The sequence below is a fragment of the Cynara cardunculus genome, assembly GCF_001531365.2.
Source record: "Cynara cardunculus var. scolymus isolate 2C chromosome LG 16, CcrdV1, whole genome shotgun sequence".
Taxonomy (NCBI): Eukaryota; Viridiplantae; Streptophyta; class Magnoliopsida; order Asterales; family Asteraceae; genus Cynara; species Cynara cardunculus.
In genome coordinates, this window is record NC_037543.1 from 21,134,268 (window position 1) to 21,151,305 (window position 17,038).

The 17,038-nt window shown below is 37.2% G+C and overlaps 2 protein-coding genes across 3 annotated transcripts; one reads left to right on the forward strand and one right to left on the reverse strand.

The window, feature by feature from the left end:
• The first annotated feature begins 312 nt into the window (after positions 1 to 312).
• On the forward strand, positions 313 to 12,395 carry LOC112529267 (cell division control protein 2 homolog A-like). Of its 2 annotated transcripts, XM_025140458.1 has the most exons (9): positions 313 to 338; positions 597 to 637; positions 726 to 910; positions 1,924 to 2,044; positions 2,288 to 2,461; positions 9,022 to 9,185; positions 9,658 to 9,745; positions 9,836 to 9,889; positions 12,092 to 12,395. In XM_025140458.1, the coding sequence occupies exons 2-9, from the start codon at positions 629 to 631 to the stop codon at positions 12,179 to 12,181; spliced, it is 885 nt and encodes a 294-aa protein (XP_024996226.1). In that variant the 5' UTR covers positions 313 to 338; positions 597 to 628; the 3' UTR covers positions 12,182 to 12,395. The 2 variants fall into 2 exon arrangements, with proteins under 2 accessions (XP_024996226.1, XP_024996227.1); XM_025140459.1 differs by lacking the exons at positions 313 to 338; positions 597 to 637; positions 726 to 910 and adding an exon at positions 1,016 to 1,077.
• Positions 12,396 to 13,541: 1,146 nt separating this feature from the next.
• LOC112499669 (putative ripening-related protein 2) lies at positions 13,542 to 14,160 on the reverse strand. The gene has a single exon (XM_025102992.1). It carries the CDS (start codon positions 14,158 to 14,160, stop codon positions 13,636 to 13,638), a length of 525 nt encoding a protein of 174 aa, XP_024958760.1. The 3' UTR covers positions 13,542 to 13,635.
• Between the last annotated feature and the right edge of the window lie 2,878 nt (positions 14,161 to 17,038).

Consider the following 17,038-nt stretch of genomic DNA (forward strand, 5'->3'; position numbering starts at 1 on the left):
TGGTCAATGATCGTGACAGCAAAAATTGTTGGTCCAATAGGCATATAGAAATTTAATGTATGATGTATGACTTTGATTTGACTTGATTGTGATGTTTGACGGTGATTAAAATTGTAGATGATTTCCTACACGAAGATTATTTCATCTAGATGATTATTAGTAATTTTTACTGATGATTTTAGTTAAAAAGTATTGAAGTTTATAATATTACCTTGATTGTTTGATAATATGAACTGGAGACTAGTTATGGTGATCAGTCATCTGTTGGTAAAACAGAGATTCTAAGGGTATGTTTGCACACTCTTATTCAACGAATTGGGAGTAGAATTGGAGCAAAAGTAAGTAGAAAATTTAGACTGAACAAGTTTAGTTCCAAGTCCAAGCTCTGAACAATACTGAACTTAGGGAAATGTTGCTAAAACTAAACTTTTATGGGTCTAAGGTGCTTTTTTTTGGATTGTTTAGGGGACAGAATAATGTCATAATCACAGATTGTTGTTAATTCAGTGTTATTTTTAGCGGGGTATACTAACTCCAGATGAGTAGGTTTTCTTCTACTGGATTTCTGATATTTGTGATGTTTTGTACCACTGCAGTAACTCCAGCGAGTTTATTTCCAGCGGAATTGATGGACCAGGTATGAGTATAAGACATTTCAGGCCTCCCTTAGGACTATTAAAGTAAGTTTTCTTCTACTGGATTTGTGATATTTTGTACCACCACAGTATGAAAAGGTTGAGAAGATTGGTGAAGGAACATATGGTGTGGTCTACAAGGCTCGTGACAGAATAACCAATAAAACTATTGCTTTGAAGAAGATTCGTCTGGAGCAAGAAGATGAGGGAGTTCCTAGCACAGCTATAAGAGAAATCTCGCTGTTGAAAGAGATGGAACATGAAAACATTGTCAGGTATATTTGAATGTTAGGGACACTCTTATGGATTCGATTGAGCAATAACCAGCTATTTTATTTGGCATCTAGGCTTCTGATATTTGTGTTTCTATAGATGGTGGATGTTCTTATATATATGACTTATAGGGGATGGAGTGGAAATTGGGATGCTTGTTTTTAAATATGTAAGTTTACCACAATAAGTAGCCAAAACCCAAGGCATGAAATCTTTTATTTGTGATTGGATTAGTGGCCCTATATAAAACCTCCAATTTCTTTCTCTGTTATTGTGTAAAAATCTTTCATTGACAAGGGCCATCTGATAATTTGATCTAGCAATGTTTCCTTTCAATCTATATATGCTTCACTCTCCAGCATTTCTTTTTCAGGCTCCATCATTCCTGTTTGCTTTCTACCTGAATGACTTTCACTCTCCACTATTCTCAAAAGAAAGAACATTGCAATTAATGTTTCCAATTCTTAAGACTGTAATTCTGCTTCTGCAATAGGTAAGTTTATTGCTTGCGTAGACAGACAATTAGATTCTAATGCTTAGAAGTCAAATTTTGTGTCATATTAAAGAAGAACTTAAAACAAGAACCAATGTTTCTATTAGTTTTACTCGATTATATAGATGAAGCTTCATATAGCTTTTCAACGATCTGTGACTCTACTTCTATAATTGTGGATGTCAGTATACCTTAAGCCTTTACTAAGATAAAAAACATGTATATGTCCTCCCGAAGCATGGATGTTTGAAGTTTCAAGTTATGAAGTCTTAGTTTAACTTAAAAGAGGACACTCAAGACTTGGTACATGGATTGCCAGTATCTGCTCTTGGCACTCTCAAGCGTTCCTTACTTTCTCCCAACCAAAACCTGCGTCTGTTCTTAATTAGAAAATTTTGCTTAGGATTAGATAATCTGTTATAGATGTAACTTAAACTGATAATTGAGTTCATACATCATGTGTCTTTTTAGTATAACTGCTGCCCATAGATTATTTATTGAATGATATCTGTTTGGTGACAGGTTACATGATGTCGTGCACAGTGACAAACGTCTGTATTTGGTCTTTGAGTACCTAGACTTAGACTTGAAGAAACACATGGACTCTTGTCCGGAGTTCTCAAAGGATCCTCATCTTGTAAAAGTGAGTAATCTTTTCATGCCTCCTAGAGGTCGGTGTGCACCCTGGGACTGAACTTAGTTGAAATACCAATGGTTTCCAAGTTCAGTAACATTCTCTCTAGAAGTTTACAGTACATGAAGGCCCTTTTTTGAGAGGACTTGGATACCAAACAAGCAACACAGTGCAGTTTGTAGGGATGGTAGTGAAGATCCTTTCAGATTTTCTTGCATTAAATAATTTTTGGTTATTGTTTTCAACTTTCAGATGTTCCTATATCAAATGTTACGTGGTATTGCTTATTGTCATTCTCATCGAGTTCTGCATAGAGATCTAAAGCCCCAGAATCTGTTGATAGATCACCGTACCAATGCTCTTAAGCTTGCAGACTTTGGATTGGCCAGGGCCTTTGGTATTCCAGTCAGGACATTTACACATGAGGTAATCTACATGGTCTAAAGTTTTCATTTGATATTAACCATGATAACACACTTCAGTTTGCTTATCGTTTTTTTTTTCACTTGTCTATCATCACACTTTGGCTCCATCTTTAGCAAGATTCATTTATGCATCTGTTTCTAATGAATTATATAAGTGAGGTCATGTGTGAGAGGAGGAAAGGTACCACATTTTAGAGTTTCAGTTGTTTGCATCTTCAATACATAGTTTGCTTCTTAAAACTTTTGGAGAGATGGTGAGATGACCACTTACCTCTTAGGTCAACAGACAGGACATGGCTTAATGAACAAAACCCATTATCTTAGATATTTATTCATTTTGATTTCATCTGTTTTTTTAACGTTTGATGAAGATTGCCTAATCTAGGTTCCTTATACACTTAATTGGTTGTGTTGGTGTTCCTTTTTCTTTTTGGTGATAAAAGAATAGCTCTCAACTACGTAGTATGAGAAGTGCAACACTTTGAGATCTTATGGACATTCTAATCGGGGTTTTACTGATTTGGTTTTTTTAAATGTATCTGCCAGTGCTTCCAGTTAATTTTTCTCTTAGTATAGCATACTTATTATGTTAACACTGTCATTTAACATTAAGATGTAGCAATGCTGTACCCATTGTTATAGAAAATAATAATATAGGGTAATCGATCAAGAACTGGATTACTTGAGAATAGTGTAAGAGATCACTTTCCGAATTGATTTTGACCCTATGCTCGGGTTACACGAAATTCAATATGGAATAAGGCTCAAGAGAGCACTTACGTTTTTAGGCACAAAAACGAGAGCAAACTTGTTGTAGAATATGTAAGGATTGTTAAAAAACATGAGCCCAAAAACATAAGTATAAAAGGTATTTATGCTCATAAAAAATAACCGAAATGACAATTATGGCCTATTATTAAGAGTAGTGGACAGTCACAAAAACTGCACATTAATTGAAGAATAACTGCTCAATAACTGTTCCAGACACGAGACCAGAAGCAAGACCAACCAAAGCCCCCTCCGGCCCTTAACAACCAGAGAGGGCCCCTCTGGTCCTTAATCAACCAGAACTTCTGGTCTTACCAACCAGAGAGCTTCTGGTCCTTCTGATCAAGTTTTCCACTACTTTCTAAGTCCAAAATTCTGGTTTGGACCCCGCAAGGGGAGCTGTCCCTTGACCCCCTTCATTTCGTCGTGTCCGAGGTCATACTCGTCTTATAACAAGTGTGCACTCCGCACCTCCTGACTTGTATTAGAACATAATACAAAACCCCATTAGAACTTGTTGTTACTTCCAACTACACTTAAATGGCCCGATGACACTAAAATCACCAACAATCCTCCCCCATTTTAGTGTGACCCATGAAATAACACCTTAAAATTGAACAAACCAAATAGCACATAAATGAAAGTATCGAATCGATTGAATTTCCATGTTAGTACTTTACACATTTCAAATATTCGGGAATCAAGGTGTCCTAAGGATTGAACCCATCAACTCATTTGAATACCTGAAGATAAAATACATACAAGTTACCATACTCGTCTAGCAAAATAAAATGAAACTTTTATAAAGCCGTGTGTCATATTCCTCTCATAATTGTATAGAAGGCCAAGTCCCCAACCCTGTTGAAGTGCGACTACACTTCACAATCACATAGGTAATTCCTTTACTTCGTGTACCTGCACATACACTTTATCAAAGGAATTATTAAGAAGATAAACTTCAACCTTCCCATTGCAGTACCGAACACAAACCCGGGATGATTCAATCTTGTGTTCCAATTTATAAGTGTGAGCTTTCTATATTGAATTCAGCTTCTAAAGTCATATTAGAAAGGAATTGGGTGTCTCACCATTGACTTTAATCCCATCCCAATTGCAAACTTATGCACTAAGTCTCTTCTCATACCTTTAGTTAAATGATCTGCTAAATTTTGTTGCGTTCTAGCAAACTCAATAGAGATTACCCCATTCATGATTAATTCTCTAATCATGCGTGTCTAACACCCACATCTCTAGACTTGCCATTATAAATTTGGCTATAAGCTTTCGCTAATGTGGCCGTACTATCGCAATGGATAGAAATAGGTGCAATCGGCTTTGACCACAATGGAATCTCATAAATCAAATTCTTTAGCCATTCTGCCTCTTTACCGACAACAACTAATGCCACAAACTCAAATTCCATTGTTGAGTTAGTGGTACAAGTTTGCTTCTTGGATGCCCAAGAGATGGCACCTCCCCCAAGCAAAAATACCCACCACCAATAGAGGAGTGGTCCTCCATGTTGGATATCCAACTTACATCCAAATAACCCTATAAAACCGAAGGATATTCCCAAGTAACTAAAACCATAATTCATGGTTCCATTGAGGTATTTAAATACTCTTTGAATCGCTTGCCAATGTTGAGTACTAGGATTACTAGTGTACCGACTCAACCGTCCCACAACATGGGCTATGTCGGGCCTGGTGCTCGTCATGGCATACATCAAGCTACCAATTTCACACTAGGATCCATAGAAGTGCTTACGGGAGAACAATCGCTATAATTGAACTTCTTGAGAATTTTCTCAATATAATGTGACTGTGTCATCACAATCCCTTTGTTATCCCGTTTAATTCTTATACCAAGAATTATATCAGCCTCTCCCATGTCTTTAATGGAAAAATTAGTTCACAATTTTTTAGTTTCATCTAACTGATTTTGATCAGTTCCAAAAATCAGCATGTCATCCACATACAAGCAAATGATCACTCCAACACCTTTAGCATCAAATCTGCTATAAAAACATTTGTCACATTGGTTTAAGACGAAACCACATGACAAAATAACTTCATCAAACTTTTGATGCCATTGTTTAGGCGCTTGTTTCAGCCCGTACAATGATTTTGCCAGTTTACATACTTTATGCTTGTTTCCGGGCATAACGAAACTTTCTGGTTGTTTCATGTAAACTTCCTCATGAAGATCACCATTCAAGAAGGCTATCTTTACATCCATTTGATGGACAATCAAATTGTGTATTGCCGCAAGGCGACTGACAATCTAATAGTCGAAATACGTGCAACCGGAGCATACAGATCGAAATAGTCAATAGCGGGTTTTTGCCGAAACCCTTGAATGACTAACTAAGCCTTGAATTTATCAATTGTCCCAACCACTTTCATCTTCTTTTTGAAGATCCATTTGCACCCAAGAGGTTTAGAACTTGGAGAAAAATCTGATAACACCCAGGTGTTATTTTCAAGAATTGATGACATTTCATCATCAATTGCTTCATTCCAGAAGATGGGCATATCGAGATTCCATCGCTTCTTGGAAAGTCTTTGGTTCATCCTCAATACTGTAACAATAAGAGTATTGAAGCCCAAGCTCAACCCTTGATCCTTCCACCAAATAGAGCTGGAAATCGGGACTGAAATTTTTGGCAATTCGGCTTCTTTTGCTTGTCCGGACCTGCTGTGTTTCGGTACTTGAAACACTATCCAAACTTTCTGGATTTTGCACTTTATTATTGCTAGGAATCAGGTCCTTAGGCCTTTGAATTGATGGAAACCGCATCTCATCGCAAATCGCATACTGCGACTCGATAATGGTATTTATCGATACCGAATCGTTAGGTTATATTACATAAAACCTATAAGCCTTTGAATTTTCTGCATATCCAATGAATATACAATCAATTCCACGTTGACCCAAAGTCTTCCTTTTGGTTTTGGGTAGTTTTACAACAGCCCGACAACCCCAAATTCGAAAATAAGTCAAGTTCGCAGTTTTGTTGAACCAAAGTTCATATGGGGTGGTTTTGTGCCATTTGTTTGGAACTCTATTCAAAACATAACAGACCGTTAACATGGCCTCTCCCCAAAATCCCTCACTCAATCCCGAGTAAGAAAGCATCGAGTTTACCATTTCCTTTAAAACTCGATTTTTACATTCGGAAACCCCGTTTTGTTGAGGTATGTATGGTATCGTTGTCTCGTGAATAATATCAATTGTTTGGAAGTACTGGGGATCCATATATTCCGCTCCCCGATCAGTTCTGAGACACTTAATCGAATTACCCGGTTGTAATTTAACCTCGGTTTTATAAATTTTAAATTTATCCAATGCTTTGTCTTTGGCATGCAAAAGATAGACATAGCAAAACCGAGTGTTGCCATCAAGAAATGTGACAACATACCTTTTATTACCCAATGAAGGAGTGGAATGAAAATCACACAGATCACTGTGCACAAGTTCCAAAATAGCCGATTTTCTTTCAACGTTTGGAAAGGGCTGGTTTGTAACTTTCTTAAGCATGCAAGTTTACATTTTTCTGTATAAATATCGAAGGCTGGAATCAATCCATCATTTGACATTTCATGTATTCTTCTAAAATTTACATGACCCAATCTTGCATGCCAAGTCATTGAGTCAATTTTAGAAGAAGATGATGACGATAAAAATGCAGAATTTTCAGAATTTAAAATATTACTCAGCACATTTAAACGAAACCTCTTATTATGATAAAACTCAAAACTGACAAATCTAACATATCGAGATAGGATAAACCTATCCGATTCAACACTTGTTTAAAACCTAAACAATTTAAAAGACCTCCACTAACAAGATTTTTCCTAATTCTTGGAACAAAAAGAACATCAGACAACCTAACATGATTTCTAGAAGTAAACTCTAAAGTAACTACTCCAATCCTGCAAATCGGTGCAGTCGACTCGTTCCCTATGTTTAACACAGATCCATCTTCAACTGATGTCAATTTCTTGAACCAACGTCGATCTTTGCAAACATGGCATGTCGCCTCCGATCCACCCACCATGCACAATCATCATCCTGTACATAGAAAGACTCAAGAATTAGTGAAACATAGTAAACATCGATGGATTTATCAAAATCGAAGTTAGTCAAAGCCTGACCTCCTTTCATTTAACCCAGCAATCACGTTTGCAATGGCCCAATTTGTTGCATCTCCAACACACCAAATCCTTCTTCTTTTTGAAGGATTTATTGGGTCCATCAAACTTTCGCTTCTTGCCTTTTCCATTATCATTATTAGAATGTGTTTTCTTCTCCCCTATCATGTTAATCGAGGGCTGTCCCGATTCAACTTTCTTGTCCTTACAATTTTCTTGCACCCGAAAAGATTTTTCGATGGCGCAAGTGGCTACCAAGTTGAACCAATGATAGTTCTTCCTTTTGATGTTTCAAGTTGTGCTTGAAATCTTTCCAAGACGGTGGAAGCTTGTCAATCACACTCAACACAACAATGGATTCATCCATATTCATTTTGTGCAGTGTGAAATGACCAAAAATGCGAAGGATTTCATTATATTGTTCCATTATGGGCCTTGAGTCAACCATTTTATAATTATTAAAATTGCACACCAAGAACTTCTTACTAGAAGCATCTTCAACGATAAATTTTGACTCAAGAGAATTCCATAATTCCTTCTCACTTTCCGCATTTTGGTAGATGTCAAAGAGGGAATCAATCATACCGTTTAAAATGTGGCCTCTGCATATGTAATTGTCATTCTCCCACTTATTCATTCCTCTTCTGGGTCTGTTCCAGCATCTCATCCTCCACTATTTTAGGCATGGGGGTACTCAGCACATACACCACCATCAAGGTCGTTAGCAGAAAATGCATCTTTTTCTGCCGGTGCCTAAAATCGATTCCTTTAAACTTCTCCAGCTTTCTGAACTTCGAGGTCATCTCTTTCACAGAACGGCCATGACTGACTTCACCGGAATATCAATTCGTTTGTTATAGAAAATAAATAGGGTAATCGATCAAGAACGAGATTACTTGCGAATCGTGTAAGAGATCACTTTCCGAATTGATATTTCGACCCTACGCCCGGGTTACACGAAATTCAATACGGGATAAGACTCAAGAGAGCACTTTTGTTTTTAGGCACAAAAACGAGAGCAAACTTGCCGTAGAATATGTAAGGATTGTTAAAAAACGTGAGCCCAAAAACATAAGTATAAAAGGTATTTATGCTCATTAAAAATAACCGAAATGCCAATTATGGCCCATTATTAGGAGTAGTGGACAGTCACAAAAACTGCACATTAATTGAACATTAACTGCTTGTTCCAGACACGAGACTAGAAGCAACACCAACCAGAGCCCCCTCTGGCCCTTAACAACCAGAGAGGGCCCCTCTGGTCCTTAATCAACCAGGAGCCTCTTTGGTCTTTCTGATCAAGTTTTCCACTACATTCTAAGTCCAAAATTCCGATTTGGACCCCGCAAGGGGCGCTGTCCCTTGACCCCCACCATTTCGTCGTGTCCGGGGTCATACTCTTATAACAAGTGTGCACTCCGCATCTCCTGACTTGTATTAGAACACATTATAAAACCCCATTAGAACTCGTTGTTACTTCCAATTACACTTAAATGGCCTGGTGACACTAAAATCACCAACACCCATGGATGGAAATTAGATTACCAGCACCTGGGTCGCATTTATACCTGAGCAGCATGTGTGATTAAACTTACTGCCATTGCTGTACATGTTACTTAATCAGGGTATGCTTTTCTAGGTGGTGACACTCTGGTATAGGGCACCAGAAATTCTTCTTGGATCCCATCAGTATTCGACTCCAGTTGATGTGTGGTCGATTGGTTGTATATTTGCTGAGATGGTGAATCGATGTCCACTCTTTCCTGGAGACTCTGAGATTGATGAGTTGTTCAAGATTTTCAAGTAATATGTTCATTATATTTGATTTCATCTTTTAATATATATTATTTGAAGATGTTATCTGAATATATATACTATATATATACAGAGGGAAGTTCAGGGGAAAACCCCCAAAAAATGAAAAACTAAGGAACACCCTAGTAATAATTCATCTTGGATGGTATGCACATGTGCATACGAGTAATTGAAGCTGTTTTCTGGTTTTTCTGCATGTATGCATATTTGCATACCGGACAAATTGCTTAGGGTATGCACATGTGCATACCGTCCAGATGAATGGTTACAAGGATGTTTATCAGTTTTTCATTTTTTTGCGGTTTTCCCTTGAACTGACCCGATATATATATATATATATATATATATATATATATCATTTGAAGATATTATCTGAATATGGCATGGCTTTGTCTAAACTTTAGTGTTATCCTACAACTTATTATATTTGAGGATCTTCTTGTTCTTTCTTTCATTATAGAATAATGGGAACTCCTAAAGAAGATACATGGCCTGGAGTGACTTCTCTGCCCGACTACAAGTCCACTTTTCCAAAGTGGCCTCCACAGGTGATTAGTTTATGCAGTTGATACATTATAATCTGTGATGTTTAGCACCTGTGCTCTTAAAGAACTAATGGAGAAATCCTTTACTTTCAGGACCTTGCAACCATGGTTCCAAACCTTGACAAAGCCGGCCTTGATCTCCTGCATGTAAGCTCAAACTAATTACTACTTAAATTAACGAGTGCTCATTTATTGGTGAATTATTGATACGGATGCATATTATGTTCTTTAAAGGTTTTTTGCTTCCCAACATCATTAGATACGATCATCACTGAAATATAAATGCCGTTTAGGAAGTCTACCCGTTGAAAAAAGAATAAATAGATATATTCAGGTATTTAAACTAATTGGCAACCGCACCCAGCCTGTTTGCGAATCATCTGCACAATAGCAATACTTATGCAAGAAAACTATTGAGAAGAGAATCTTCTTGTTCTAAATTTGAATTAAGACCCGATACACCAGAAGGCAATCAACCTTCATATCACCAATACTACTTCCGTTTGACATACCAAAATTGAGCAGAACTGAGTCGGGGGAAGACAGTTGGTCAAGGGAACATGTTTTCTGTACTATGGAGATGAATGAGTTCTCTTTGACCAAGTGTCCACACATCGTATTGAAGTTCCTGAGAATCCTAACTCAATTGGACAATCCCTATTTATTTGGTTGCACAGTCCTACATTAGAGACTCTTCCATCAATTTGGGAGCAAAGCTCCGGTCAAAGCAGCAGGGGTCTTGTTGGGTCGAAGTGCTAATAGGATTACATCTAACGTTGGAGTCTATAAAGGTGCGTTTGATACGGAAGGACCGAACAAAAACTTGTTCTCACGTGTGATGCGACATTAGATGGTCATAACAGGACTGAGTGAGACAAAATTGATAAATTACTAAACTACCCATGTCATTAAAACCCTAGAACCTTCCAGAATTCGTTCACCCTCCTACCTCACTCTCATATGCCTAATCCAGTTCCAATCCAGTCTGCATACTGAAAGCACCTTAAGTTCTCCCACTGCTTTAGTGTTAGGTACACCGTACATCAATTTTCTTGTGTATTCTCTATCTTGTATTGCTTTATCCCTACGGTGAAAACTCACTTGACAATCCGTGTAGGGCGGACTGTTCTTTGTTTATACGCAATGGAAGTCTTGGCATGACATTAGACCCGGATAGGACAAGATTTCTAAATTACGAAACTACCCATGTCAAATTAAAACCCTAAAACCTTCCACAATTATTTCACCCGTTTATATACCTCACCCTTGCCCGTCCAGTCCCTCCCGACTGTATACCAAACGCACCCTAAATTCTTCTGTTGCTTTAGTGTCGGGTACATCAATTTTCTTTTGTATTCTCTATCTTGTATTGTTTTCTCCCTATGGTGAAAACTCACTTGATAAGCCATGTAGGGCGTGATTGTATGTTCTTTTGGTTATATGCAATCGAAGTCTTGGCACGACATTAGACCGGGACACGAAAAGACTGATAAATTACTAAACTACTCATGTCAAATTTAAACCCTAAAACCTTCCACAATTATTTCACCCATCTACCTCACTCTCGTCCGTCTAGTCCCGTCCGTGTACCAAACATACCCTAAGTTCTCCTGCTGCTTTAGTGTTAAGTACATCGGTTATCTTTTGTATTCTCTATCTTGTGTTGTTTTTCCATCAAGGTTTTAAAAGGCGGAATTGGGCCTCGAGGCGTTTTCCCTCAATGAGGCGAGGCGTAATCCCCGAGGCGGAAATATCTGTACACACACACACATACATATATGTGTACAGACAAGGTTGGATTCCGGTGAGAAGGGAAGCTATGATGAGAAGAGTAAGACGATATCTTCACCCTTGGATGAATCATAGTTGAATGTCAACACTAATGAGGTGCATTGAGATACACCAAATCAACTCCCTACTAAAGTGCAATTCATTGGTGGACATGAGATTAAAAGTGATCAAGGGTTCAGATCTCTTCTTACGTTTCTCACCATCACTTCCGTTCTCATATTATCCTTCGTCTGCACACACATATATACATTATACACAATATACTGCAACCTTATACATAAAAATATATATGCAATATATATATACACACCGGAGTGCTAAGCACAAAATATATGTACACGTTTATTTATATATATATATATATATATTTATATATATATATATATATATATATATATATATCAGACTAAAGGCGCAAGCTTCAGACGATTTTGAAAACCATGTTCCCATATGGTGAAAATGCATTTGACAAGCTGTGTAGGGTGTGATCGTATGTTCTTTTTCGTTTATATGCAACGGAAGTCTTGTTTCAAATTTTGTACGGGCATTTTGTTTCAGAAAATGCTCAATTTGGACCCCTGCAAAAGAATTACAGCAAGGGCTGCATTAGCGCATGAGTACTTCAAGGATATAGGATCAGTGCCATAATCCACCTCCAAGAAACACAACCTCGAAGCTCGTTATGCGAATATGCATCGTTTATAGGTGATGTTTTTTTCTTCCTATTTCTTCTACTCAAAACAACGTTTTACGTCACATGAAATTGCTTTTCTGCAAAGTCAAATTCGAATTTGATTGTTTTTTCTTTTTCTGAAACCATAATCTCAGTTCAAAATAGATAAGATTTGGTGCAAGTGTTGGACATATTAGTTGGTTCTCTTTCCCTCTAATGGAATTCTTCTTGTGTGCCTCTTATACATGGAATTATCCCACGCGAAAGGTAGAGGGATTTGAACTCGGTGACTTAACTGGTCATTTAGGTATATAACCTTAAATACGATTTTAATTAAATCCATGACCTCAGACTTCATACTCATCAGAAGGTCACAAATTTAATTGACATCTCATTTAAGGTTATATACCTAAAAATGAAGGATCGTGTGAGAATAGGAGTTAAGGCGAGAAGCGAAGGGATCTTGACCCTTGATCACTTTTAATCTCGGTGCATCTCATTACTGTTGATCTTCAATTAGGATTTGAACCACAATAAAATTAGGGATTCCTTGGGATTCTCATGGTATTCACAAGGTTTTCTTAAAATCTTTAACCTTCTGATAGGTTTGAGAATGCCACTTCCATACTAAGAATGCTTATAAACATGTCAGAAAGTCATGGATTTTAAAAAACACTTGTTAGAAGGTCATTGATTTAAAAGGCTGGAATCTTTAACATCCTGATGCGGGCCTTGGTCAGGCCTTATTGTTATTGTTTGGCGTCCCACTTAAACAACCATATTTTTTTTGCTACGGAACTCCATTTCAGGCCCATAATACGTCAATTAGAAGCTTGGAACGGGGAGCACACCCTGTGTAGAACCCAAAGGGGCCTACGAGATTTTTGAGGCCTAAAAACGGTTGTTCGAACATGTTTCTGGATACTTCTATGTTTTTTCTTATGTTTTTAATTTTTCGTTTCGGCTTTTATGATAGGCCCATATTCTTTTCCAGACTCATTTCGTTTTGATTGTTCTAGATATAATTTGGATGGTCATTTGAAATCAAAAACTTCCATTTTCTTCCCAAAATTTGAGTGTATTCATTGAATCAACGAACTTTAGAAGAGATTATCCTCTAAATTGTAGAATCAACGGGTTTAATCTTTTTATTCATTATTATACGCTGCATCACATCTCTAAGGTCAATGTACATCCTAACCTTCCCAACCCAATCGTGCGGGATTTATTGAGTTCATTTGGTTTGGTAAAAGTTAGCTTTATGATTCTTATTTTTGTTGCTGGTTACTTATTGATTACAATAGGAAATATAATAAAAACAACAAATATAATGAGAACGGTGTCTGGTACATCCTACTTCCAGACCCTACCTCTGCATCAGATCTACTATAAGATCTACTGGTTTTTATATGCGTTCTCTTGAACGGCATCATGCGTCTGACCACGTAACTGTGGTTTCCCCAAATTCATCTTTCGGAACCTSAAGTGCCTTCCAAACGGCTTTAGATGCATCCACAATGTCATCACGGCACCCCTTATTCGAGTCGCATTCATCAACCACCGTAGCTTGCATGCTTTTATCGTTATAATATATATTGATCAACTTAAAACACCTTTGCCCATGATTATACCACTTGCTGGACAACGCCACGATTAGAGTGTCATCCGAGTGGTACTTTCCGTCACACTCCGATGGCTGACCACCATCCCCGCCCTTCTCGAAGCTGTTAATCGTCATAATCGAATTTGTATTGCCAACGACAAGCGGCGACCCTTTGGATGCGACGGAAAACTTGCCGTTTTTGCAACGGTCTGAATCATTCAGACGTCCTAGAAGCGAGTTTTTGCCTGCCAACTTCTCATTGGAATTGCAGGATTGAGCTTCCGTGGATGATAAGAACAAGGTAATAAGTATACAAAAGAGAATGGGAAAGATAATTGGAGATTGCTTCATTTTAGCTATGGTCTTTTTGTATGCTTATAATGGCACCTGGTTTGAAAGAAACTGAATTAGGGGACGTTGGATATATAGTGATTGGGGTGGGGTTGTCATGTGGTTATTATAGTGATTGGGGTGGGGTATGTGGTTATTACTCTGTGAATATCGTTGAGGAAATGCAGGCAAAAAGCCGAAGGTGAAGACGAAAACAGACGGCTGACCTCTCCGTCAAGCCACTGAAGTAACGGAAGTGAAAAAGCTGAAAAGGCGAAGACAAAAACCAAAGGTCGACTTTTCAATCAAACCGTTGAAAGCCGAAGGCGAAGGTTGACATTTCTATCGGACTGTTGATGAAAAAGGAAAAGCCGGAGGCGAAGGTTGACCATTTCGTCAAATCATTGAAGAAAAGGAAGTAAAAAGGCGAAAAGATCCCCTTTTCGATTGTCATGATAAACAACGCTCGAACGTAGTTACAGACTACTCGAATGTTGATGATCGACCTACTTATCATACCATTGACCGACTACGAGTTTCCATTGGGACACACATTAACGATAGATCGGGAAGAGCTATCTTTTTTTTTTGGTAACCGGGAAAAGGAAAATCCCTGGTTACAATGAGGAGACTCGTACTGGCCAACCTATGGGAAAAAGCCATAAGGTTATACAAAATTTACTTTGGATAAAATCCGGATCGTAAATGGAACCACTTTTCAAAAGTAATATTTCCTCTCTATTTCAGCATTTTTGAGATTTGTTACCATTTATAACAACCCAAATTCAAAGCAACTTTGAATTTAACTTAAAACCATAGTAAAAGAATTACTAAGGGGCCGTTTATCAAACACTTACCTGGTAAACGTTTATAGGTAAAATATAACACTATCATTTACTCACCGAATAAGATTTTATTCCACTAAAACAGTATCATATGCAACAATTTACCCGGTAAGCGCTTACCGTGGTAAGAGTCGTCGTTCTCACTTATCGGGTAAGATTCTTGGTCATTGTCTCGTTCTTACCGGATAAGATTTCTTGATCATTACCTATTCATCCGGTAAGGTAACGTGACTTGATGTTAACTTACTCGTGTAAACGTTTAGTAAACAGCCATATTTTTAATAAATACTCTAAAATAAAGAATTTGAAATTCATTTACTCTGAAGGATAATTTAACATAAACAAAACAAAAGAGAAATATGTAAATTTAGAGAATTATTTAAAACTCAATATTGAGAAGAGAGAAATAATATTTTAAGTGTTTTCTACTAATGAGATTAAATGTATTATTCTTATGTATAAAGTTTTTTTTTTTAAATGTATTGAAATGATAAATTTATAGAATATTTCAATAAATATAAATAATATTTAAATCTACTAAAATAAAAGAATTTGTTGGAACTAAATGTAATTTTTTAGAGATTTTAGCTTTTGTTTTTTTATTTTAGAGAAATTATAAAAAATCCATCAGAGATGCTTTATAATAACCCATAATTAAGATTTATAAAGAACATGTAATCTTAACTTGCAACAAATGTTACAGATAATATAACAAATGCTCAAAATTCTTAATATTATACTCATTTATCTGAAAGCTGGTTTTCAGCTTCGATTGCTGTGATAATTTTTCACATTATTAAGAATTATAATATAAAATAAAAACAAAATGTATTATATTTTAAGTATATATATAGGCTTTGGTTATATAGGTTAAACCAAAGTCTTTGTTACATAGAGATGGCATCACTTTTTGAGTTGTTCTTGTTCTTTTCCAAATGTGATTTTATAAACTACCAAATCTTTGTTAGATGCATCAAACCTACAATATTTTGTTTTGGTTTTTCCTTACTCTTAGGGGCTGTTTGGTTGCCTCTTAATGGTGACATTAAGAGGACACCTCTTAATCGTTAAGAGGCTAGAGTTGTTTGGCAAAAAAAAAAGGACCTCTTAATAGTGACAAAAGCCTCTTAACCATTTAGGGGCTAGGGCTCCCCTCAACGATTCAGAGGGATCTGGTGACATTTTTGCCCTCTGCTGTGTCGCCTCCTTCCAATCGATCTCGTCTCGTCTCGTCTCCTCTCCTCCTTCCAATCGATCGATCCATTTTTGCCCGCTGCTGTGTCGCCTCCGTCCTTCCACCATCTCCGTCCCCGTCTCCATCGTCGCCGTCTCCATCGTCTTCATCGTCTCCGCCTCCATCGTCTTCGTCTCCACAGTCGCCGTCTCCACAGTCGCCGTTCATTTTCTGGTCGAAACCACCGATCGAAACCACAGTCGCCGATCGAAACCACCGTCGCCGTTCATTTTCGGTATGAAATCATCGCCGATCGAAACCACAGTCACCGATTGAAACCACAGTCACCGATCGAAGCCCTAATTTCTTGTATGAAATCTTATGTTGAATCAAGGCTAAAAACATTAAAGAAGCACTGTCGCCGATCGAAACTACCGTCGCCGTTCATTTTCTGTATGAAATCATCACCGATCATTCTGACGGATTGAAACTACCGTCGCCGTTCATTTTGGATGCTAACAGAACCTTGGTTTGGATTAAATCATATAGAGGGGTAAAATAGTAATTTGTTGTCATTCAGAGAATATTTACCAAACAACCATATTTCATTCAGTACTTAACCATTCTGACCCTCTTGATCATTCTGACCACTTAACCATTCTGCACCAAACCATTCAGCAACCGCCAAACAGCCTCTTATATTGCTAAATGTACCCGTAGCTGTTAGCTTCATTCTCACATATATCAATATTTAAAACTTATTTTTTTACATTTTTAATTATATTATTATATATTATATATATATATACTATGAAAAATATTTTTAATATTTACACTTTATACTTTTATAGTTATTTATTTAATTTATGATAAATCATTT

Bases quoted from the DNA above. Each gene is read 5' to 3' on its own strand.
- LOC112529267 (XM_025140458.1), top strand. The intron at 911-1,923 runs GTATATTTGAAT...GTTTGGTGACAG, and splicing joins GAACATGAAAACATTGTCAG to GTTACATGATGTCGTGCACA. The intron at 2,045-2,287 runs GTGAGTAATCTT...TTCAACTTTCAG, and splicing joins AGGATCCTCATCTTGTAAAA to ATGTTCCTATATCAAATGTT.